Source organism: Chiroxiphia lanceolata, chromosome 9 (assembly GCF_009829145.1).
Source record: "Chiroxiphia lanceolata isolate bChiLan1 chromosome 9, bChiLan1.pri, whole genome shotgun sequence".
NCBI lineage: Eukaryota > Metazoa > Chordata > Aves > Passeriformes > Pipridae > Chiroxiphia > Chiroxiphia lanceolata.
Window position 1 is genome coordinate 5,162,260 of NC_045645.1, and position 24,985 is coordinate 5,187,244.

The 24,985-nt window shown below is 38.6% G+C and overlaps 1 protein-coding gene across 9 annotated transcripts in view; it reads left to right on the plus strand.

Annotated features, from left to right (window-relative positions):
- The window catches only part of MAST2 (microtubule associated serine/threonine kinase 2), a 191,807-nt gene that overhangs the window by 100,218 nt on the left and 66,604 nt on the right, over positions 1 to 24,985 (plus strand). For 8 of the 9 annotated variants that reach the window (XM_032696467.1, XM_032696460.1, XM_032696459.1 and 5 more), the window contains one exon: positions 23,268 to 23,359. In XM_032696467.1, the coding sequence (XP_032552358.1) occupies positions 23,268 to 23,359 (92 nt within the window). Of the gene's footprint in view, positions 1 to 5,453; positions 5,702 to 23,267; positions 23,360 to 24,985 lie in introns of those variants that run through there. The other variant, XM_032696464.1, reaches the window with a different exon arrangement.

Genomic DNA, 24,985 nt, shown 5'->3' on the forward strand with positions numbered 1-24,985 from the left:
TTAGTTTTAACCATCCACTGGTAGTTCTTCTTCAGTCCTCACTCCCTGCAAAGACACAAAGTCTGTCGACTGCCTTTGCTGCTGCTTTTACCCTTAATTTGTCCTTCAGGCTCTGCACTGTAGTTTTCCTGTAAAATGAGGGGGAAATAAACCTGCTTTTTCAAATCTGCTTTGCTTCCAGTCTTGTTGGAATGGTTATGGACCATGTCTGTCAAGGGCTGTGTGTTACAGCTCTTTGGGGTATATACAGACCCCATGTTACAGGAGAATTAATATTAACCTGGTTGTGTTACTCCAGTGCCAGGAGCCAAAGGTGGAAGGATTCTGCAAAGAGCTGAAGCTGCTGAAGTGCTGTGCTTGTTCATGGAGAGGCTGCTACAGGTTGGAGTGGCAGGAGAAGAGATTAGGTTATTTTACTGTTTGCAAATGCAGTTGCACAGTGAATTCATTAACACTGTATTGCAGGTTAGAAAGGAAGTTTTAAGTGCACTGGGATAAATAATACATGGCAAAGATGAGGAAATGCTACAGTGGCAAGAGGGGGCTCAGTCTGTGTTTTGCTTTGGATAATTTTTTGCCGGTGAAGAGGAGGGAAAACCTTTGGATGAGGATGTTGAGGTTATGGCAGCACTCTGATGCTGTGTTTCTCACAAGTGCTACCGAGTGTCCTCAGCAACATTTTGGATGAAACGTTAGAAGACGTCTGTGTAAACGTGAAGTGACATTTTCAGATCTCATGTTCAGTATTGTTATTTTTCAAATAACATTTCTCATTTTCATGGCGTTTTAATCACATATGGAGGTTACATTTGATTAAATCGGACAACTGACATTTGAATTGCACATGGAGAAGGCAGGGCTAGGGAAAGAGTGCAAGTTCTAGTAACTTATTTAAAGAGGATAATTGACCTTTCCATGGCGTCTGAGCCCAATTGGCAATTTTGTGAGCTTGAAATAATGTTAAGCTTATGTTATATTGGAGTTGCCAAACATCTTACTAGTGTTTCTTGGAATGAATAGTGTTGCATGGAATATTAGCATACTAAGAAGTGATATTTTTGTAAATAGAAATACAAAGAAAGAATCTTTCTTATTAAGTATTCATGGGATTTGAGACACAATTTTAGTACTGCTCACTTCTTATCACTGTTTAGTAGTGCTTTCACTTAGAAAATACTAATTGTGATGATAGAGCTGTAGTTGGCATCCTCTGTATTTGAGTGAGTACGACTTTGTGAGAGTTGTTTTAGACTGAAATCAGAGCAGTTGCTTATGCTTAACTGTGCAGTGATACTGTAGTGCATTAGATACCATTTCAGGCTTCCTGCTAGGATGGCAACCCCTGTTAGTTCAGTAACTGTGCCCAATTAAAGTTACATGAGAAGCTGGCAGCTCTTGTGCAGGTGTTGGGGTGTGCAGTGCCTGACAGCTACTTCAGAAAATGTTTCTGATCCTTTGAATGGTAAACTAGTGCAGTCACTAGGATGTTCCCTACGTAGGAAATTCACAGCAGAGGGAAGTTTGGTTGTTCTTCACCCCCAAAAACCTTGGCCACCAGCTCTTAGTTTAATCTTATATGAATATGTCTTTGGGAGCCCTTTTATACAGGGCAATTGAAATCTGAATGAGCCACTGTAGTAAAAGAGTGTGGCTCTTTAGTTCTGGGGGGGTGGCTTGGTGATTTCTGCCCAAAAAGGAAGAAATCTGTGATTGTATAACCTGGAAAATAACGATAGAAAAGTGAACCTTAAAGATACATTCAACTTAATGTTTTCTGTCAGACTGTTACTTCCATGTCCTGTGATTGCAGACAGCTCAAAGACAGTCTGTTCTTCATTTACGTAGGTCAGTGTTCAAATAATAATGATGCCCCAAATAGCTCAACACACATCTCCCATGTAATTTTTTTTTTTAAAGGAACCTTTTTTTTTTTTTTTTTTTGGGGAAGCACAAAGGAAGAACTTTTCTCCTTTCTTTTTATTGAAAGAACAAAGTTTCCTGCTGGAGTTTTTACACCTTTTCACTGTATAGTAAGTGATACAGAGCAAGTATCTCTTCACCTGTGTTAACTTAGGCTTACTTATAGTAGAATAATTTTCTGTGCTTGTTGGGCATACAATTTAAAGTTTAAAATAAAATCAGTAGGTTCTTTATAGAATGTATCTTCTTTTTTGTGACTTCTCCAAACAATTTAATTTTGCTAGCAAAATCGTTTTGATTTCTGGATATGTCTAATAAGTAATCTGTAGGTTTGAGGTTAATGACTATTTAAAAAAGTTAAATCTGAAAGTATCATGGTTTTGTGTGAAACTTAATACAATGTAACCATTCAAGTAACTGAATGTTTAGGAAGAGGTAGGTTTTTCCCAATTAGCATTTTAACTGGTTTCCATTATATAAGCTTTCATTTACCATTATGTGACTCATGAAAGTCATCTTCACTTGAAAACTACTGGACTACTACGTGGTTCATCCTGTTTGAAGTATTTAAAAATATAGTCAATATTTTGGAGACTTTACGTGATATGTAGTCAACTTAAAATGTAGCCAGTCATGAGTTTTGACCTTTGGGATATTGTTTTTCAAAATTACCTCATTGATCTGCTTGATACTACTTCAAACTTTTCAGGGAGTTCAACTTACTTTTAAAGTGACAGATTTTATTTAAAAGAAGACGGTCTTATACCTAGGGAATTTATTTAATGATGAATGTGGCTGCTATGAAAAAAGTCCAGAAAGCAATGAGTTTCATGTGGACTGTTTGCCTAATTGCATTCTCATTTAATGTCAGGCTTAATTAATGTCCTACTTTGATAATGGTAAAGATGAGAAATTGGGGAAGTCGTTGACATTGACTATTTATAACTGTCCAGTGGATGTGGTGTCATTAGGAGGGCCCTGGAAACTGTACATTTGGCTGACAGAGAAATACTCCATCATCACAGGAGCTGCTGAAATGTTCTGCAGGTGGTCTCTTCTGAGGACAAGTTGGGCGTGAAGTGGAGAAGGTGCATTAGGAAGATTGATGGACACTAAATATCCTGAAAGGCGAGTGGAAGAATTTTGTAAGAGAAGAGGTTTCTTCAGTCTTGGAGTACCTCAGGGTCTGGAATTCACAAAGACATATTAACGTTATAATGAGTTAAATAAAATAGAAGACTCATCTCATAACCTATTTGTGTGAGCGTGCCGTTGACATGCTTTTTCATATACAGGAGGATATATTTTTGAATTACTGAGAAGTTTCTGGTCCAAATTTTGCAAAATGTTTTGCTTATTGTGCAGAGACAGTAATATAGTTCCTTTGAAGGATTTCATTTGTCATTGTAGATGCGAGAAAATCCTTATGCTTCATACATTTGTTACAACTAAAGAGAAATCTGCAAATGTTGACACTGTCATATTACTTTAAAAGCTTTTTGACAGTTTCATTGTGTTCTTCTGTTTTTCTAGCAAAAACACTGCATCTCCAAATGTGGCATCTTCGCATTTTTTTTGGGTACTCTGAACTTCTCTGGGGTTAAAATTTGGGGATGGTCCCAAAGTGAGCACTTTGCAGGTGCTGATTTGCAAGATGAGAGTTCATTATTGGCATGTGGAACAGGCATTTTGAAAAGCAGGACTATCTGGGGATAGCAAACACCCCATTCCCTTCCCTGCTGTGGGACTGTCAGTCACTGATGCCCATGAAGTGTTCTCTTAAAATGGCTTCTCCTTTTTATGTCCTTCCTCCAAAAGATGTGAAAGTGCTGCTGCTGCTGAGTACAGTGATACTATGAGTGATCGCCTTCCACTACTGAGTTTTCAATCACTTTTGAAAAAAGCATGATTAATATAGATTTAGGGGCTTTAGCTGATTGTGATCTTATTTGTTAACCATAAACAGTCAAGAATTTATTTTTGTTGTGATGGGTTTATTTTGTTAGTTAACTGACCACTTTTTTTCCACCATTATTGCCTGGGAATTTCAATTCATGTTTTAGCTGACAGACTAAAATTTTCATACCTTTTCAAAACCAGAGTTTATTGGAATTGGAAGGTCACATAATATCCTGAATATAATTCCAAAATGCTAGTCTTCAGTTTCTACTTGATTGGCATATGTTATTATGTGCACACAAAAATGAATGCGTTTATTCTTTCACATCAGCCGTAGACAGTGGCATAGTTTGGTTCAGTTGTACTCTAAATTAACTTTGTGAAATCAAACCCACTTTGTGACTTAGATTAATTTCATAAAAATGTTTAAAAGCACTAGAAGAGATGGTTGTGTTGAGCAGAGATTCCAGAAATCCCATTTCCCTGTTCTGAAGCCCAGATGGAAGGGCATCCTTTGCTCCATCAGATACTGCGATTCCTGATAAACGTATCTATTAAAAATGTGCCATTATTTAATGGAAAATTATGAAGACCATCTAATTCCTCTGTGTGATTCTGTGGAAAGCTAAAGCGAGCCTACTGGGATTTCTTTCTCCCAGACATTTTTCTGTGCATGTTTTAAGGGCTGTATTATGCGTGGAAGGCCGCGCCAGCTGTTGATTGTCATCTTTCTCATGTTTGTGATAAAAAGCCACTCAAGAAGGCTGAAATATGAGAACATCATTAGCTTTCCTACTGGCAGAAGTGCTTAAAAAAGCCACAATAGAAAGAAAATGGATTGCATATTGAAATTTAAAAAGGAAAAAAAAAAAAAGGCAGCTCCAGCGAGGTTTTGTTTAGACCCCGGAAAAAGCAAAAACATGGCAAGAGGCTTCTACAGGCACAAAGGGGAACAGTGAACTTGTAGCTGATGTGCAGGGAGGGTGCGTGGGAAACCTCTGATGTGCATCACAAAAGTGCCACTTGCATCACTTGCATTTTATTGTCAGAGTTCAGCTGGTTGAGTTGTATTGTGGGCACCAGGTGCTACGTAGGAGTTTGTGTTTACTGTGACTGACGTGGTTGTGGTGCGGCTGATTTCAGGGGGAGAATGGATTTCTGTTTTTAAACTGATCATAGGTGGGATTGGAGTCTTTTTTTTTTTTTAATTAAAAATCAGCTTGGGTTACTAAAGATAAAAGATGGGATTTGTTTAAAGATGGAAGATTAATTAAAAAATTAAGGAAAATGTCCCTGATGTGCCTCGTGTAGTTAGGAAACAGAAGGGCCACCATGTCAGAATGAAAACACAAACTAGGCAGTCAGTGATGCTCTCTGTGCAGACACAGCCTTAAAAACCCCTCTGTTATTCAGGATCGCAAACAGCACCCAGTTATGGTTTTGAAAATATCGAAAATATTTTGATTGTAATTAGATGAACACAGAGAGATATATATATACAGCACATATGCTGTGTAGTCATCAAACTCCAGGTTTAAAGTGTGCATATTACGAAGAGAATAAATATCTCATTTTGCACTGCCTCCTAAGGTGGAGGGAGGGAGGCAGGGATGGAGCCGGGAGAAAACAGAGGCAGTGGAAACAGCAGCAATATGTATGCTTGCCTGCCTGTCTCACATTAATGGAACAGCTTGCAAGGTCTACAGGGAATTTGCATTGGCTCTGTCACTGGTATTATTTAGTTCCTTATTTATTGCTAGTGGCTTGATTGTGCTGTATTTTCCCAGCAATGAAAGCTTTTAAAGATCATGTCTGACTCCTTTTGGACAGTGCTGTCCAATTTCTCTCTGCCTGCTACCAGCATGTTGAGGCGATCCAAAAGGTAATCTAAGGATTTTGCGAGTAATTCTTACCATGTTTTTCTAAGCTGCTTGTTTTAATACTGTTTACTTCTGTTTTAACAGACTGAATCATGTTCCTAGTACGTTAGATACGATTTCCTAATTTCTTAATGATTTGTAATTGTGTTCATTGTAAAAATCATACTGTGCAGATCCACCGATCGTTCTTTTTAAAGGTATTTATTTAAATGCATTGTTCCTTCTCACAGTATGTGAATGTGAGAAGGGGTTTGTTTTTACAAAATGATGGATAGATGCTTACTGGGAATGAGCTGCTTTATTATTCGAAGTAGCAAAGCAGTATTATGATGATATAGGCAGCACTGTGCAGGGCTTGCAAATATTTTGACTTATAGGACTTAACAGTCTTCATGGAGATATGCATAAGCTTAAATTTTAAATAATCTTTAATACATTTAGCGTATTTTTTTTCTCGGAGATGTAAATATGTTCATGTAGTAGTTAAAAGGATGGGTGTTTGTATTTACACTGCTCTCTGGATTTTGATAAAATCACATTGAAGTGTGTGAACTAATGAATGGTATTGGATCTGATGCAGTACAGGAGTGTCCCTTGAAGGCTGGGAAATATCAACATAATTATTGCTCATCAGGTGCTCCGTGGAGCTTAACGTATGTAGTCTGAAAACTTACTGGTGAGACTGGTTGGTAGTTAATCCTGACTAAAGCAATATATTCAGATTTATGAATAAACAGTTGTAGCTGGTATCAGAATTTCTCAGCAATTGATTTGTTCCTACAGTTAATGATATATGTAAGACTCAGAATATAAGCTTTGACTTGATTTTTAGGGTGAATTTTGTTCATCAGCTATCAGAAATGATATTAGTCTTTTTTAGAGAGTTGTAGCTTCTACATAGTAATATTTTGGCGGGCTCTTCATTTCCTGTTATTATTCCACATTTGTGTTAAATTTTATTAAAGTTGTGTACTGTGCTGACAGTGATTTTTAGAAATTTTAGTGGCAATGATGAAAGATTTTGTAAATAAATGGAGATCTTAGTTGCCACGAAATGCGTTAGCAGTGTTATTCTTTTCAAAATTGTTGTCTTTAGCCTGTTTTTTAAAGGAAAAGAGCTCCTTGAGATTCAGGTTGTGTGTTGATTTCTGCTCCAAGCAGTAACTTTCACACCCATTGAGCAGTTGCAGCAGCAGTTTGATGGAGGAACAGAAGTGGCAGAGATAAAGCTCAGTATTTTCTTAAAGATTTCTTGGTTTTGTCTGAGCAGAGGAAAGGGGGGTAAATTATTGTCCTGTCCCTCCATTTCCAAAGGATGAGGTAGGTTGGACTTGGCTTTCAGATGCTGCTTGGCCACCAACCAGTGAGCACAGGAGCAGCGTGGGGTAATGGGACCTGCCTCACTGTGAGAGCCAGGAGGAGGGAAGGAGCTGGTTTGGGGCAGGTGAGAGAGGACACTGTTGCATAAAAAAAATAAGCTTGTTTCAGACCTGCAGATTCTGAATCCATTTATTGCTCCTACTTGGAGCTCACTCCATTCTAGGTGGTGTCCATTGTGCCTAAAGGTAGTATTTTTTGAAAATTCAACAATAATGATCTTCCAAACAGAGTGGACACCCGCAGTGTTTCTCATAACAAAAATAAACTATCTTTATTTTCCAGTACCTTGTTAACGTACCATTTTGAATTTAAAATTAGACATCAAAGACCCAAACAATTTGAGAGATACTAACAAGGTTTCACATGCAATATTTTGTCAGAAAACTCCTACTCAAAATTTGCAATTCCATTTATTTGTTAGTGGTTCAAGTACAAAAAGAAAGAAATTGATCTGTAAATCTGCTGGGCATCTTAATGGAAAAGAGATGACTTTTTATTGATTTAATCACATAAATGAGTATTAGGTATTTCAAAATGATCAAACAGCCCTATGAGGAGGCAGAGCAGAGAGCTGCTGCACGAAGTCATGTGGTGGAAATCCTATTTCGCACAGGATGGAAACCACAGCCTTCAACCAGCCTTAGAAATGAAATATTTGAGAATATGTGACAGTTTGCTGGGAATATCACCTTCTGCCGTGCTGGGCTGGCGACCTGCCAGCTCTTTGCCTGCTGTCTTGGGGGAGATGGGTGGGCAGGTTGGGCTGGTCTTGTGAGTATTGTGATAAATCAGCTACTTGAGATGATACTCTGTGGTGTTGTGATTCTTGCCAGAGCATAAGTCCTGAAATTGTGTGTACCTGTACGGAGTGACTTTGCTCCTGAGAGTATCTGGGCTGTGAGAGTGGTCACTGTTCATGTAGTGCATTGCAGGGCCATGACCTGGGCGTTTCTGGGCACTAATGTCCTCAGGATTGTGGCATCTGGGCACTTGGAGTGAAGTGCTGTATTACTAAATGAATAAATATTTTTCTGTTTCTAACTGCCCCCCTTTGAAAGCGTAATGTTCACTTAGTACACTCCCTCCTTTTAAAAACGACGATTGCAATTTCAGTTTCTTCTGTAACTTGGCAATCTTGGGGGCGTGTTTAGCACCAGAGAATTTTTTGCTGTGTCAGATATTTAATACCATTTTCGTCTGCTCTGTTTGTAAAACTTCTGTACAATCCTACTGCGTTTGTGATGGCTTGTGTGTTCTTAATTCTGGGCTTCTCCACCTTTGATTTCTCTCAGTTTTAATTTGGTTTTGCGTTGCAAGAAAGGGTTACTGGTGGTGTTCTGACTCCTGAGCTGTGGCACACTTCTCTCTAATGGCCTCTGATATGTACTAAAAATCCTAAAGGGCTTGACTCCCATATGGCTTTTCCTACATTAGGAGGCAAATGGGAGGGACTCCTCTTTCTCCTCAGTACATTTTGTTGAAATGAGCTCTCTCGTGCAGCTGGTGGGATTCTCGCCGCAGCTAATGGCGCTGTAAAAGTGAACCATCTGCTCCTCCGGTCAAAGTGGCTGGATTGTTTCTTCTTGAACATATTCCCGGAAGGATAGAGAAAGTCAAGAGCAAACTGTAAATACATAAGTTTCTCATGGGAGGGGTGACATAGGCATAAATCAGATTTACCTGTCAAACTGGTTCTGTATAAATATTTATGAGTTTGAACTATAGAGGAAATATGAGAACTCTTCGGTTCAAAGGGCATGTGGGGCTGGTATTCTGATATCAGCTGTACTGAGGCATTGCCTACTGAAATTAGGTTATGGAAAGATAAAGCATAATTCTGTAATATTTAAATTAAATGTGTCTGGTTTTTAAGTCCTTTAGTTTCTTTGCACTTTGGGCGTATCTTGAATTTACTCTTGCAATTTGATAATAACAGTGCTGTAGAATTGTGCAAGTGGGTGTTTGTTGGTCTTGTAAAACTGACTGAGTGCTGATTTCTAGCCTTTCCTCATTTTTTCATTTTAATCCTCTCTGAGTGGTACAGGCAGTGACTATGGGTTTTAATAATTTTATTTTGTTTAGTGACTTCCTCTTTGCAAAGTTAAGACGGGGGAGATTCGTATGTTGAACTGACCTGAAAGATAATTCTGGAGGATGACAAAGGTGGATTTTTGAGAAGAAGGGCATGTTGGATTTACTGCCATTGATGCTCTAATTCTCTTTCCTCATCTCCTTTCAGTGAAAGAGCATCAGTGATACAGTAATTTGTTAAAACCACAAGAATTAAGTACCCATAAAATGTAAAGCAATCTTTCAGTAGCAAGACTCCTCTAAAATTGGTGATTCCATGGAAATCATTGTATCGCATTATAAACAGTTCCTTAGTAACTAAGAAAAATACTGTTCATTATTGAAATATTCACAAACAATAAGAGAAACCACCTTTCACTGGGATGTAAACGAGTGAGTAGGAAATGATCAGGCAGCCAAGAGCCTGTAAATGGTGCATTTGTGGAAACTTTGCTGCTGCCATAACAGGGCCACGTTAGACAGTGAGTCCATACATATCCTTCCAAATGTATTCAGTGCCTCTTTATGCTGATTCATCTAGATTGACATTAAAAGCTGTATGTCAGAAGGATGCCACCTCCTCCATATATACGTTGTCACTTTGAAGAAAAACAATTAGTTTGATGCTAGCAGAATACTTACTTTTTTGTGGTAACATAAAGCTAATGTTAAAAATGTGAGTCTATACTATAATTAACTTTAAAGTGACAGCTGTCACGCCACACATTTCCTTGCTCAAATGAATAACACGAGAAATGTTTCCCTTATGTTGGGAAGGATGTGAAAAACCTGGAAATCTGATGCTTTCGATAATACTTAGCTCAATTTTTTTACCTAGCTCAGCATATTAAATGACCTCCCGACACTCATAATTGGAGAGGAAATTTCATTCAAATTGCTTGTGCTAGTATTTCAATATGGCCTTAGGACAAAAGCACAGCTTGGGGGAGAAAAAATTTCTACCTTATCTTCTGAAAAACTCTTTATGAGAATAGTCTGTTGGATTGCATGGAAACTTAATGGGTGTTTTGCTCACTAATGGATGAGTTTTGGGGAGTTTCCAATACACTTTCCATTACAGGACATTTGCACTGCTTAAATACAATGAAAGAGACTGGTCCAACGAATGGAAGAGAGGTCTTTCTAATATCCCAAAATATTTGTAATGATTTAGGCAATCCACCTGGATTGCTGGTAATTTCTACTTTATTTGGAATTCTGTGGAAGTCATGTTTTATATTCATTTTGAATACTGTTGGCTCTTTTCCTGCTAGACTAAAACCCAAAGAAAGGGTCCTACAGGGTTAATGCCGAAGTTTTAAGCCCTGAAAGCTCTTTGTTCCGATCGAAACTCTCTTGTATGAACATTTGGCTATTGCCCAGGACAAACCAGTTTTTCAAGTCAAAACCTTTGTGGGGAGGAAATGAAGCAACACACAAATCGTGGACGATTTCATGAATTATTTGGATCCTTCACATGAAAGAGACAGCTGAATATAAGATAATTTTACACTGATGTTCTAAGTAAGCTAAATGAAATACTGGGGAAAGAGGCTGGTTTCAGCAGAGGTATGAGAAGGGAGATTCTGAAGTTCACAGAGGACACTTGGATGAGATCAGTGCTACTATGGAAAGTAAGGCAGAAAGAGTACATACTGGCACGTGTTTGGCCTGAAAATGTGCAGTTCTTGTGTTTAATTGAAGTCGACACATTTGGGTTTTGGAATCCTTACAAAGTCTGTGCATCTGCTTATTTCAACTGTTGTTTGTCTCTGACAAGTGCCTTTTAAATCTGAGCACCCATCAGTTTAAAGCTGTGGGATGGCTCTGCCCATGCTGTGACATTAATCTTTGCAGGCCCTTGTTCTTTGAAGAGGTGTGGAGTTGTGGTGAGGAGCAAACTAAGAGAAGTGTTCTCTGGTGCACTTGGGATTCCCGTTATTTTACTGGCAGCTGAATGCTGATGTTGACAAGGAGCTGTACACCTTAGAGCAAAATGGTTTTTATAAACAGCAGACCTTATTTAAGATATACAATATATGGTATATCATCTCCTATCCCGTACACCTACCTGGAGACAAACGACTTAGTTTTTGGTCTGGTGCTGAACACTTTGTATTGGCCACCATCTCAGTTACCACATTGAGCAAGCAAATATCTTATCAAAGCATTGAGCAAAATGCTTTTGAAGTGATTTGATTCTGCATTTGTAGCTAATTATCAGATAATCCCCGACTAGTTTTTCTCACTCTATAGCCCAGTTATCTTCTTTTTTTTCCTATTATTTTGAGGACTACAGAGTAATACCTAAGTGTTCTTTAGAGGAGATTTGCAGATAAAATAATATGCACTTCTGTAGTGAAATGTCACAGTTTATTCCAAGCCTCTTAAAAATTTAGTTTTAAAGACTGTTCTGGCGTGTTTGCTTTTGGGTCTATGTCACCTGAAGATGGAAGAGTCCAGAGAACTGAGATTCAGAAGGAGGATGCTTACTAGTCCTGTACAGGGGAGTCCTTGTGCCAGATGTGAAATCCAAGACTCCTGATACCAGTTTCTCTTGGATATAGTTTTAGGCAATGCTGTGCAGTAAGTTGGACATGTTTTAGGATTGTCAGCTTAATGAATCACCATCTTTTCCATAAAAATGCTTTGAGTTTGAGGAGTTGGTGCTTGACTATCGTATTTTATATGAGGACAAAGCTTAGTCATGTACTGAATATCTAAGCAAACGTTATGCTTATACAGTGGTATGATGCTTCTTTGAGCCTCCCCATATCCATTACTGCCTGCTGTGTTTGTGTAGTGCTAAGCATGTCATTTAAACTACTTCAGAATTAATAGAAGATGTAAACGTCACCTCACGTGTTTTGTTTGATGCTGAAGGAGTTACTTCTGGTGTCACGCAACGCTGCCAGTGAGCATGTGCCACAGGAGAGCTGCCAGGGCTCAAAGCAATGTCAGCCTCTGTAGATTAAAATTTTCTGCAAGCACATATGAGAACAGTCCTTCCCTGAATCTTTGGTCTCTAAGGAAACTACCTCGAATCCTGCGGTGGCATTTGAAATGCCTTATTTCCAGTATATTGTGCGTTTTCCTGTCCTTTAATTTTTGTTCCAGCCTTGATTGCATGGTAAATTTGTATGTTACAATTAGCAGACTTAATTTAAATTAAGCATGATTGCTATTTGAATACCTGACTTTCTGTTAGCGTTTGCATTTGTCTTCCTCTGGGTCTTCATTTGTGCATGCTCTGCAATTTTTGTGGGTCTCATTTGGTTTCATGCTGGTTTAAGACCTTGTGGTAGAAAGTAACTGGTATGGCATGAAAGCTGGGATGTGGCAATACTCAGCTCCCAGAAGTGTATTTTACAACAGTCTTTTACTTATACAGAAATAGGCTATTGTTATTGAACAGTTCTCTCTTTCTCTGCTTTGTATCAGAGAAAATTGGGGCTGTGTTTGCCTGTGCTTGTGAGTTTGTGCTAAAGTTTGTTAGACATAATTTGTGAAAATAATGGTTACCTGTTCTTAGTTCCTGTAGTTATGACTAAGTAAATAAAGCACTCAAAAAGCTTTTAGCAGTTTCTTCATTTGCATTCTGATCCAATTTTAGATGAGGTACATTTATTAAATATCTACCTTTTTTAAAAGCTGTGTAAATTATGGCTCTCATTTTATTAGGTTTTAGGTTTTTTTCCTGATTTCTTCTATGATTTGATTTTGTTATCACTGCCACCATCCATTTATTTTAGATACATTCATGTACTTGTACTTACTGCTCTCTACCATCTTTCTGTGTGTGGAATTGATTTTGATTTTACTTTTCAGCCTTTTAAAGTAGAATAGCTCTTGAAAAAAGTACACTTCCATAGGTGATGGTGAACTGCTTCACCCTTTGGATGTACTGCAGCAAGCTTTAGCTGTCAGCTTGTGGCTTCTAATGTTTGTGTTTTTCTTCTGCTTCATTTTGTGAATGATTGTTCCAGTTTCAGCCCACTAAAATTTCAAAACTCTGTGTGTGTATTTATTTGTAGTACACGTTTATAATAGTTATTAAACTGGAACAGCCATCCTTGTATGAAAAATTGATGGCTGTTGGGTAATGAACATTTGGCTCAGATAGCAAATAGGCTTTACACAAAAGAATGAGGTTTAACATGTAATCAGGCTTGATTGTTCCAGAAACTTCCCCATGCTGGGGATCTGAGGGCTGCTCTTTGTGCCAGGGCAGGATCTGCACCCTGGACCTCCTCCTCTTCTCCTGCCTTTTGTGTTTTTCCTCCTCCATTAACATGAAATGCCTTCTACAGGTCTATGTTCTTATTGTTTTAGTAGTCAGCTTATTTGATCTGATATATACTCCAATATAGTTATCTAATGTATTTTCGTAACTAATTTTTTCATGTTTTTTTCTAAGTATGTTGTTTTTATCTGAGGCAGTGGTTTATTGACAGTCCTGTCTCTATAAATGAGTGAGGACCATGTAACTGAATACCTGACTTACAGCACATGAATTTATACCAGTTTTACTTACTTGCTACACTGAGCATTTTCATTTTCAACGTCCACAGAACTTCAGCTCCTGTCTGTTCCCTTCTTTGACATTTAAAGCCAAGCCTTACCTAGGTACCCTTCTTTTCCTCTCTGCCATTCAATGAGTGTATTGATTAGAAGTGTCCCAAGCAGCATTTCTTTTTCCATAGCTGAAGGGCATAAACTACAGGGAGCAATATGTATTCTCTTTCTGTGTCTGTTTTGAATTAAAGCACACACGTCTCACCTTTGCCTTGCTCTGGTAGGAGAGTCCAGGCAGGCACAGCATGGCATGTTCCTGCCTAAGGCATCTTGGTCCTGGACAAATGTCAAAAGTTTTGTATCCTGCTTGCTGAGATTACAATTTTCTTAAGCCTGGATATTTTCCTAGTATGTCCATTGGCCTATCATCAGCCTACCTTAGCACACTCTTGCTCTGCTGCTATTTTTTAGAGACATTTTTGAAGATTTTTGTCCTATCTTCGTGTGTGTGCAAATATAGTGAGCTGCAAATTGTTTTCAGTTCTTCTGTTTGAAGTCCATATTTTAACACTTTCAAAGGAAAATGGTTTCCCCCTCTTTTAAAAATAAACTTTTCTTCATTGGACAGTCTTTTAGAAATATCCTCTCCTTAAAAAGAAATTTTGTTAAGTTGATGTTTGTTTTTTTTCTGTTGATTTAATTTTGTAAGAAGCTACAAAGAGTTGGAAAACATTATTCCTTTAGAAAGGGGAGGGTCTTGTTAATGAAAACAGCACATTCTCACCTCTCAAGCTAGAATTTATAAATTTAAATGATCATTGTAAGGTAGGCAGGTTGAGACTGATTTTGTGGAGCTCTGTTATTATCTACTACACTTTGCTGTTGGGGATGCACTTGAGAATTGTTCACCTGTTCAATGAATATTTTTTTATATATTGAAACTCTGCAGAATTAAAAAAGGGAGAATGGCAACCCTAGTAAGATAAAAGAACATGGGTCTCATAGCAGCAATGGTTAGGGCAGTGCCTGGGTCAAAAAGGTAGGAGGGGTGAGAGTGTTGATGTATCAGTGGTGCAAAGCATGATATGTTGCAGCTTAACTTGGTGGTTTTTTTTTTTTTCTTAGAAGTCAGATATTTTGGTCCCTCTAGATAAATTCAACATATCCAGAAAGCCTATCTGTCAAAAGGCATGTAGAACTGAAGAACTGAGGGATGGTGATTTTACACGAAGCTACCTAAAATGTTGACGAATTGGTTGCAGATGAGGACCCAAGGAGCAGATTTACTGTCTAACACATCCTGTCCCTGTTGTCTGCCCTTCTGACACACTTGTCCAGATGTGGTCTATGTTCTGTTCAGGATTTTCTGTACTCTAATCTACTGGAAACTGCTTGCAAGTTAAATATGCTGGAGGTTCTTAAGAGAGTTGATGTCTGTCTTGCCCCTGGGGGAGCTGAGGATGGCAGTAAATAAGGCTCACCTGCAAAATATCAGAGGCACCAGGGATGGAAACATGGCCCAGCACTTGACTGAGAGCCAAAGGAGAGCTGTAGTTCCAGCTGTTGGAAAACATATCACAAGTGTAACATTCTGCCAAGCGAGCACAAACCCTGAACTCTTCAGTAGGGTTGTTACTGTTAGTCTCTGTTGTTGGAAAGGTGAGTCTTAGCTCCACTGGAAAGGTTTTACTCTGTTGATGAGAGCACCTTCGGAGTATTTATTTTTAAAATTTGGCGAATAATTCAATTGCAAACATACTAGTCCTGTTTATATTCAGAATGTTCCCACCCTGGTTATTACTCTGTTCGATTGTGTGAAAATCTGTGCAGCAAAGGCAACGCCCCTGACAGTCTGATTTGGGTATTATTTCTAAAATACTATACTGTTAGAAGAGATTTAAAATTAGATCAGTAATTTATCCTCATGCTGAGATTTGGAACTGCAGGTAGCTGATAACGAGCTAATTTGTAACAGCTTTTGATTCTTAAACTAAGAAAATGCCCTGAAACAAAATGAAGAAAATTGTTCACATTTTGTGCTACAAAGCAACCAAATGACTTTTTGTATTATTTTATGCAAGATTTATATTAAACCTGGAAAACTTTATTTTCATTTTCAGCTCATTTGCTTAGTTTTCTGGATCCATCTTTGGGGAGAGTGTTTAGACTGTGTTTGTTATATTGCACACCTGCATATAATTGTACTCTGCATGGTTAGAAGATTTGAAACAATCTAAAATCATTTTGTCATTTCATTCTGGAATTTGTTTGCTTGGATTTTTTTGGACGAAAAGAAATATGACGAACTGTCTTCTGTGAGAATTGCCAAGTGGAGACTTATTTAAAAAGCAGCTATGCTACGTGAGGCATTTAATAATAGATTTGGAGGAAATGAGAAATGAAAGTGTGCTGTTAAGCTTAGCTTTCATTAAATCATCCTTTCCCATTCTGTGATGTAACTTCATGGCACTATAATGCATAACAGAACTGAAGTAGGAGATAGGAATGCTTGAGAAGGTCACTCTATGTTTTTGCCCCTTAAATAGTGTTTATATTTATTCTGGGGACTCTCTTCCATAATCAGATTTTTTTTTTTTTTTACTTTTTTTCTTTCACACTAGAACAAAGATAGGCTTTGGAGGGAGGAATATTTCGGAATAAAAAAGTGGCTTCATGTAGTTGAGAATGGCTGTACCAGTCACTGTAATTTGTTGTGACATCTCATTTTGTTTGCCTTTGCAGAGTTGTTCCTATGTTGTTAATAATGCAAAAGGTCTGAACTATACAGCGTGGTGCAAGCAGGTGTGCACCAGCCTCAAACATTAGGCAAATTAGACATAAATTTGGTGTTCACTGGAAATTTTACCCTTTTCTTTTGTAATTTCTTAGCTTGAGATGATACTGCTGCTTCAATTTGAACTCTAAATGAAGCAGAAGGGTTTATCGAACATACAGCTTGTTTTAGATGAAAGGAAAATGGTCTTTCATAAAATAAGTTAATTCCTAAGCAGTAAGATGTTAATCTTCCTTAAAACAAAAGAACCAGTCTGCATCCAGTTTACTCCTTGCTTTGTAAGTCTTGCATTGCTCCACTCCTTGTTACTGTGTTTTGTTAGCATGAAAAAAGATGTTGTTCATGTGTTTTACCCCCATTTTCTCTTTGGATATCTGTAGAGAAGTGCAACCCACACTTCACAAGTTGACTGCACCTTTTACCTCTGTGCTCCTCGTCTCACAGCATTCACGTTTTTCTGCAGCCATCTGCACATTGACTCAAATTTACTGGTACCAGCATGAGGTGTGGGAGCACCCCTTAGCATCCATCTTACTTTAGTGCAGAAGGGAAAGGCTTCAACCAGGACTTTTCACTTGTTTCATGGCAAAATGAAGTTGTCTTCGCTTTCCAAAAAGACTTTCCTAGACCTCATAGATGACTGTGCAAAATGTCTTCCTCTGAAGCAGCTCACACATTGCATGTATTTGAATTAATAATATGGAACAGGCATCAAAAAAAAGGAGGGAGGGGGGTGAAGCTTTTCATCCTCCATGGAACAAACACCCCTGAACACAAGAGTGAGTCTGCAGCACCCTGGCACAAATGTCACCTGCAGCAAGCCAGAAATCTCCGAGCAAAATGTTCAGATATTAAAAAAATACCATTTTTTACCAGTTTGTTTTGTCTCATGAGCTTCAAAAGAATGGGCAATGAAAATTTGAGTAGAGCCTGGCTTGCTTAACAGCTTGCATCTGTTTCTGTGGTTGTAGTAACTACTCCATGAAAGCTTCTTGTGAAGAGGATCCTGTACTGAAACCAACCAAAAAGTTGGCTTTTATTGTTATTTTTCCTTAAGGTTAAATTCCTTTAGGTTCCAGAGTTCAGTCGTATTTGACGCTCTTCAATTAGGTGGGCAAAACAGGAGTACTGCATTCCAGTCTCAAGGTCGTGGGAGTTGGGGATTGACCTTATGCAGAAATGAATGGCAGGGAAAGAGTGTCTAGAAATGCGCTGGAAAAAGGCTCCTCAGTTAATTAGTCTGAACAAGGGAACCAGGAAGGGATCCAAATTCAGGATGTTTCCTTGCTCATGGGACTTTAATGACAGGAAATAAACGCAGTTTTCCTGGGTGGTGCTGGGAATAAGATAGTTCTGTGTCTGTTGTGATGGAGACTCTGTCTTCGATCTTTAAGAAGTTGCTTGTTGGACTTGTACTTCCATCCTTCACGTTTTAAGTGCATGTAACTGTATTTCTTTACAAATAAGTAAGTGTTTGTTGTAGGAATGTGCAAACCACCAAACCTACACCATGAATAATAACACTTCCCCCCCCCCCAGTTATTCTAGGATAAATAACTTTTAAACTGTTCTTGAATGTGGAAAAAAAAAGAAGAAATCACTTGAACCAGATGCTTACTTTTCTATTTTTGAGAACTAATTATCCCTGTTGTTGGTAGTGCTAAAGCTTACAAAATTGCTTCCATCTTTGAATTACTATAATTAAGACAATAACTTCCACATCTAGTTAACATTTCTGTGCAGCTGGTGCATTCATTGACATGCAGATTTTGGATTTTGTAAATTTTCTGCCATTGTGAATAAAAATTTTAAATACTTATTTTCATTTCCAAAATGTCTGTTTCTTGTAAAGAATTCTTTGTAAAGCAAATCAACTGAAACCAAACTTCTGTAACATCAGAGGAGAATCTGGTGAAGTTTGGTTAGGTAATATTACATTTTAGGAAAATATGTAACCACAAATAACTTTTGTAGATATGATTGCTCTGAATTTTGGATCCGAGTCCACAGGGACTTGGGGTCATTGAATTGAATGTCAAATCTGGAACAAGTCTGATGTTGGACTTCTGAAGTGTTATTTTGAAAGAAATTATTAGTTAATGGAAGAGTTAATCTGACACTCTGACAGCTTGAGGTGGTCTGCAAAACTAAAACTGTATAATTAAAATGAAAATTTTTATTTGAATGTTGGACTTGATGATCTTGGATGGTGTTTTCCAACCTTAGTAATTCTATAATAAATTGCTAGTCTGAATAAAATGCATTCATGAATATTAACCAAAATATGATTTAAGATATACTTTTTCCATACATCTTATTTCTTGTCATTGATTTCTGTCAAAGTCAATGAGAAGACTTGTGCAATTGGTGCTAATCTTGTTTACTTACATAGTCAGTAGCTTCAATATGAGACATTCTGTAAATTCAGGTAAATTTGAGAAACTTCCTTATTGTTATTAGTTTCTAATAACCAGCAACACTATGAAATTACTTGATGGTGGTGGCTGGTTATATATTTTTAAGTTGTTTTTTTCTGTGGCTTTGCATTCATTGCATGAATGCCTCATGGACGTTAATGAGTTTTGCTCAGTGAGTTGAAGATGTCCCCCGAGGAAACCACTAAAATAAAGAACCAAATATTGATTTATGCTGAAGCTGAAACATTGATTTCTTTTTAAGACTGAGTATGCACATGAAACAAGGTGTACTCACGGTGCTCATTTTAGAGGCTTGACATGGGATTGTGTGTGGGGGCAGAGGAGGTTAGTTGGGGTGTAGCTGAAGAGCCCCTGGGCTGCGTGCAGCTCAAAGATACACTGCCAAGTGTGCTCATAAATAACTCTGGCCAGGGGTGCTGGCTCCTGGGTGCATTTCAGTGGGTCCAAACCCAGTGTCCAGTTACCAGGCCCATGTCCGATGTCCTGCCGTGTCCGGTTTCAAGAACGCCCTGGGGACATTTCAGAGCATGTAACAAACGTTATTTTTACTGCAGGCAGAGAAGTTAACTCTAGAAATAGTTAAAGCTCTGTTTCCAGAGTGATGCAAAGGCATTGTTTCAACTATTTCAATATAAACTGCGCGTTTTGCTGTGTGTGTTCAGAGTTAAATCCAGTTGCTCCCGTGCTCTCACAGGTTTCTATGCTCGGGTTTGTCTTTGCGGGTGTGGGACCTCAGGGTCACAGGGGGCGGAGGGACAACACCTCCAAATCACTCTGCTGGTGGAGCTGGACCCTGCAGCTCTGGGCTGTACAGAAACTCTGTCCTATTAAAATCGTGTTTTGCCTTAGCTGGAAGATCTGGAGGGGATTTGTTCTCTGAAATGATGACGTGGGACCTGAGGAAAAAAAGGTTAACAAGACCCCTAGCAAATTGTGAGAGGAAAGGAGGGTCAGGGTGAGGGTCACCTCTCATTTAATGAAAATAGCAAACCTTTGGGTTATAAACAAATAATAATACTTAGAATCTCTCTGGACTGGTTAAGAACTTTATTTTTTTCCTAGTTAAACTCAGATGTATAGCCAACCTTTTCCTCTTCTGCTTTCTCCTATTACTCCTCTTTTCTTATGTAGATTGAATTAATTTTTGAGTAAAAAAAACATACAGTGTTGTTTTGAGAATTTGCGAACAGAAATAAGCAATAATTAATGCAATTTAAAGGATTAACAACATGGTCTCCTCTTTATCATTGGCCTGGTAGCTCAGTTTTGAACCCAGGGCTGTCTGGCTGGCTGAAATGCATCTTCCAGGAAATAGTTTTTTCTTCATTGGAACTGTTTGAATTTCTTTGACACAAAGCTCTGGCTAAAGTCAGCTTTGCCTCTTTCATATTTAGCTGTTCTTTAGGAGGTGCTCAAATGCTGTCAGTAGTGACTTCCTGGGGGAGAGGTTGCCCAGCTGAAGTCACAGAATCACAGAACATGCTGATTTGGAAGGGAGCCACAAGGATCATTGAGTTCAATCCTTAGCCCTGCTCAGGACTGTCCCCAAGAGTCACACCATGAACCTGAGAGTATTGTCCAAACAATTCTTGAACTCTGTGAGGCTTAGGGCTGTGACCACTTCTCTTGGAGCCTGTTTCAGCACCCAATCACCCTCTGGGTGAAGAACCTTTCTCTAATATCCAACCTAAACCTCCTCTGACACAACTTCAGGCCATTCCCTCGGGTCTTGTCACTGGTCATCACAGAGAAGAGATCAGTGTCTGCCCTTCCTCTGCATGTTACCTCCTCCCTTCCCCCCACCCCTTTTTTTTTTATATTTTAGTGACTACCAAACTTCGTCTCTCTTGTTCTGTATTTCCTCAAGGATTCCTAGATCTGTTAAAGTTTTGTGTCTATATCCACAGAGCTCTCTTCAACCAGTAGAGTGTATGGTTGTATTTGTATATTTTTCTTGACACATAACATGAATCTGAGAAGTTAGGAGTTCTGTTTTGTTTTTAGTCTCTGTGTTTAAGCTTTGCCTTACTGCCAACACACACAGGTCATAGAAATGGCTAAACAGGCCCAAGTGGTGTTTCCCCTTTGCAGATGAGAGATCCAGGGAAATTGAAAGTTATCCAATTTTGAGGGTGTAAAGAGAATAATGTCTTATTCCTAACTTGGGGCTAGCCTTTCACTCCAAGCCATTCTCTCCTCTGGGTACATTTGTGTAAACCTGACCTCTTTTAAGGGGTCTCAGCTGTGCTTGTTCTCCAGCCACTTAACCCTTTTTCTTTTGGTTCCTTGTCTTTACAAGGACAGCAGAGAAAATGGGTTTGTAAAACTGTGTTCAATTTGGCAAACACAGGCAAGCAGTTAAAAAGCTTTGAGTTTGGAATAGTTTGCTTTCCCTGTTACGCTGTGGTTTAAAATATACTAAGTTTCCATAGCCAGCTCCAAACGTGGCTGTGGTAAAGTGTACTTTAAGAATTCTCTTTAGCAAAGAGAATATGACCATGGAGAATGGAGCTCTATTTTCTCATTATAGTAGTGTTTTATATTGAACAAGATCTTAAATTCCTGTGTTACATTTTATAGCAAAATATCCAGGATTTTTTTTATGTTTTACATAGTAATATATATTATACTAGAACACTCAGGAATTTCATGTTGTGAGAAAGATTTTCTGGTAATATAAACAATGATTATCTGGTATTAATGTTGGAATTGAGTATTCAATCTTTTTTCAGCAGTTACTGGAATAGTGTAACTGAAAACATATTCAAAATATCCATGAACTGAGATTTTAAGCTTCTTAAAATCAGTCTGTTAGTTTTTCCATATCATGTGCACAATGGCAATCAGGTTTTGGATGGACTGTTGTTGAATAATACATGAATGTAAATGGAGATTGTATGGAATCAGTTGGATAATTTTGAGGAATGCTTTAAGTACACTAAAGAGCCTGAATAGCAGTTAATGGTGCTTCAACTTTATTACTGTTTATTATAGTTGGCAGTTCAGTTGTATTTTTTTCTGCATCAAGTTCTCTAGTTTCCTATAGAACAGCAATAAAAAAAGCTTACAAATAATAATAGTCAGATGCACTGTATCCTGTGGCAGCAAAATAGTTTTGCATTAAATTGTAGTTCTTGGCAGTCTGAGTGTGTTTATTGTTGGGCAGCTCCAGCAGATCAGCCAGTGCAGGACAGACCTGGCAGACATCAGCATTTGGGGCTCTACAAGCAAAGAGGCTTTGCCTGTGCCTGGGGAACCCAATGTGGAGCTTCACAGGGCACCCCCAGAGTGGGGCCAGCAAGCTCCTTGGTCAGCCTCTGCTCAACCTTCCCCACTCCTGGCTGTTCTCCCACCCCTGTCAACACCAATGTGATTTTAGTTACCTGTTTTGAGAACTGCTGAAGGAAGCAGAAATGTTTCTGACATCTAGAAAGCAAGCTGGAGGTACAATGAGCAAATGTGTGTAGCAATAATATATACAACTTGGTCAGTTGTGAGATTTTGCTGTTTAAACAACAGGAAAAGTGGCAATCACAAAGTGATTTAAATGTCTAGTTGCTCTTGTTCACAGCTCCCATGGTTTAAAACTGTTTCTCTTGCCCATTGCAATTCCTTTTATTATCTTTAAAGCTAAATGTTTGCTACTAGCAATCACAAGCTGGGAAGCAAATGGAGGAACACATCCTTCATTTGGCTCAGTTCTGAAACTCCACTGGGGAAAAAAGTAGATCTGAACTGCCCCATAAGAAGTGTCACTTTCCTTGCTGGAACAAAGTCACGGCAGTGAGTGGAGTTGATGTGGCAGAGGTGTGTCTGATCTTGCTTTGCAGAGTTTTCCATCAGTCCTGCCACGTGCGTTCACAAAGATTTTTAAATCCTAAGTTTTAAGTTTAGTCAGTAATCCTGCTCATCTGCTGAACTGTGCTAACACTTTGCTTTGTAATTTTAACTTTGCCCTAAGGAATGTACTCTGCTTTCTTACAGTAACAGCCAACAATTGTCATGGATTTATTCGCTAGGTTGGATATTGGTAAGAATATCCAAAGCACTCTGGGGTATTTTACATTTTTTTTTGCTTTTTGTGAGATTTGTAAAACTTGACTTGTGCGTATTCTGTGAATCAGGAATGAATTATCAGCTATCTCCAGTGGCCTTTGCAGCATATGCTTCCAGAGTATTAAAACACCTTGTTGCTGCTTTTGGCCCTGTACATTTACTTCTTTGCAGGGTCACTACCAAGGTCAAGAGGACAAGGAAACACAGACCTAAATACTGAGATTCCTCCTTAGCTGAAAGACATTCTGCAGGACCTGCCTTCAGGTGCTGTTGTTCATCTGACCATGCCTTAGTGTTCATCTTTCTTTCTTTCAGCTGTCGGACAAGCAACAGAAAGAGTTTGATTGTAACATCCAGCACGTCTCCAACTCTCCCACGACCACATTCCCCTCTTCATGGGCACGCAGGTAAGTCCCTGGGACTGCTCTACTTGGGAATCATTAGCAAAAATGTCAGTGGTCATCGTGGTGAGTTTGAACATATTGATACTCAACATCAAATGCGCTCTTTGGAGAGCATATTCTGACAAGAGTTTTTCACCTTATCTAACTTGTAAGAGAGTCCTTGTAGTTTCAAGATAAATATTTTATGTTCCATACTTCCTGGTTTGCTTCCGTGTCTGTCCTCCGCTCTTCCTGGGGGATTCAATCCTCTTGCGTCCTGCGAAAGAGCCTGAGATGGAAAACAAAGTAAAATAAAATTAGATAAATACATTTAAATAAATATCTTGCTTTGAGTCTCTGAGCATGGTTAATTTGTGCCAGTGATTTAACTGCAGTTCTCATGAGAAGGAACATCCTGCTTGTTTCCGTATGCCTCTGGCAGCTGTGCACTGTGCCATTTTATGGTCTCTATCTGCTCCTTAGAGCAACATGAGGTGCTTGGGATTACTTTTTCTTTTTTTCTTTTTTTTTTATTTTTAAATTGCTGCCAATTTTGTGATGGCAGCAACTGTGAAATGCTCATTTCAGAGCACATGGGCAGGTGCTTGTTATTCATTGAGGTGAAGCGTGCGGAGATGTTCTTTCTATGAAAAAAGAAGGAATGATTCTTCAGAAAGGGTCACACATGCAGATTCAACAGCTTGCCTGAACAGCATGTTCTCTTGATGTTTTTGTTGCTGAGGGAGGTAGGTGATGTGTGACTGCAATGTTTTTGCTATTTCAAAATGCCAGAGAAGATGGTTGGGCTCCAGGTATGGCCCTTATGGGCACCAGTGAGTAGCATGAAACAGCTTGGACATTTGTGGCACATCCACAGTGGAGCCTGTCTGGAAGCACATCACTGCTGCCTGCAAGACAAGGAACTGTTGTTTTCGTTATAATCAGACTTTCTTCCTCCTACATGGCAGCGTGTTCTGTAAATGCTTTCTGGAGACTGAAACTAAGGAAATGCTGAGAAAGAGCAGCACGCTGATAGTAGCTCAGCTAAAAGGAGCCATCTGCTTCTGTTTGCAGAGCTTTGCATCTTGAGAGGTGACATCCAGCCTGTTGAAAGGAAAAAGAAGGCCCAAGTTATTGTTCAGGGATGCCCATGAAAGCCTCATTCACTCTAAGTTATCATAAAAATCTGTCATGTTTGCTTGGGATGCTATAAAAAGCCCAATCATGGAAGGCTAGGAATTTGATTTAATTATATATTTTTTTTTAAATAACCCATTATTTTCAAATTAAAATGTTAACAAAATCTTTTAGGTGATAGATTAAAATAATTTTCTTTTTGCTTCAGAATCTGAAATAGGATGCAGGGCCAAAATTTTGGATAGGGCCATTCCCTTTCACCTCAAACTCCCTTGGTTCTGTTATGTCTAATTATGGTAGTCATAGCTTTGTAAAATTTGGCTTCAACGAGTCATTTTTCATGGAAGAAATTCTCCACATAATTACACTGTACTTCTTACTTTGGGTTAATATATATTTTGTTTTACAAATTCTGAATTAGCTGTACAAACCTTTAACTGAGAAAAAGAAGTGTCCTTGCTTGGTTGATTGCAATAAGATGTTGATATGATCGTTGCTCAGAAAACAAATGCA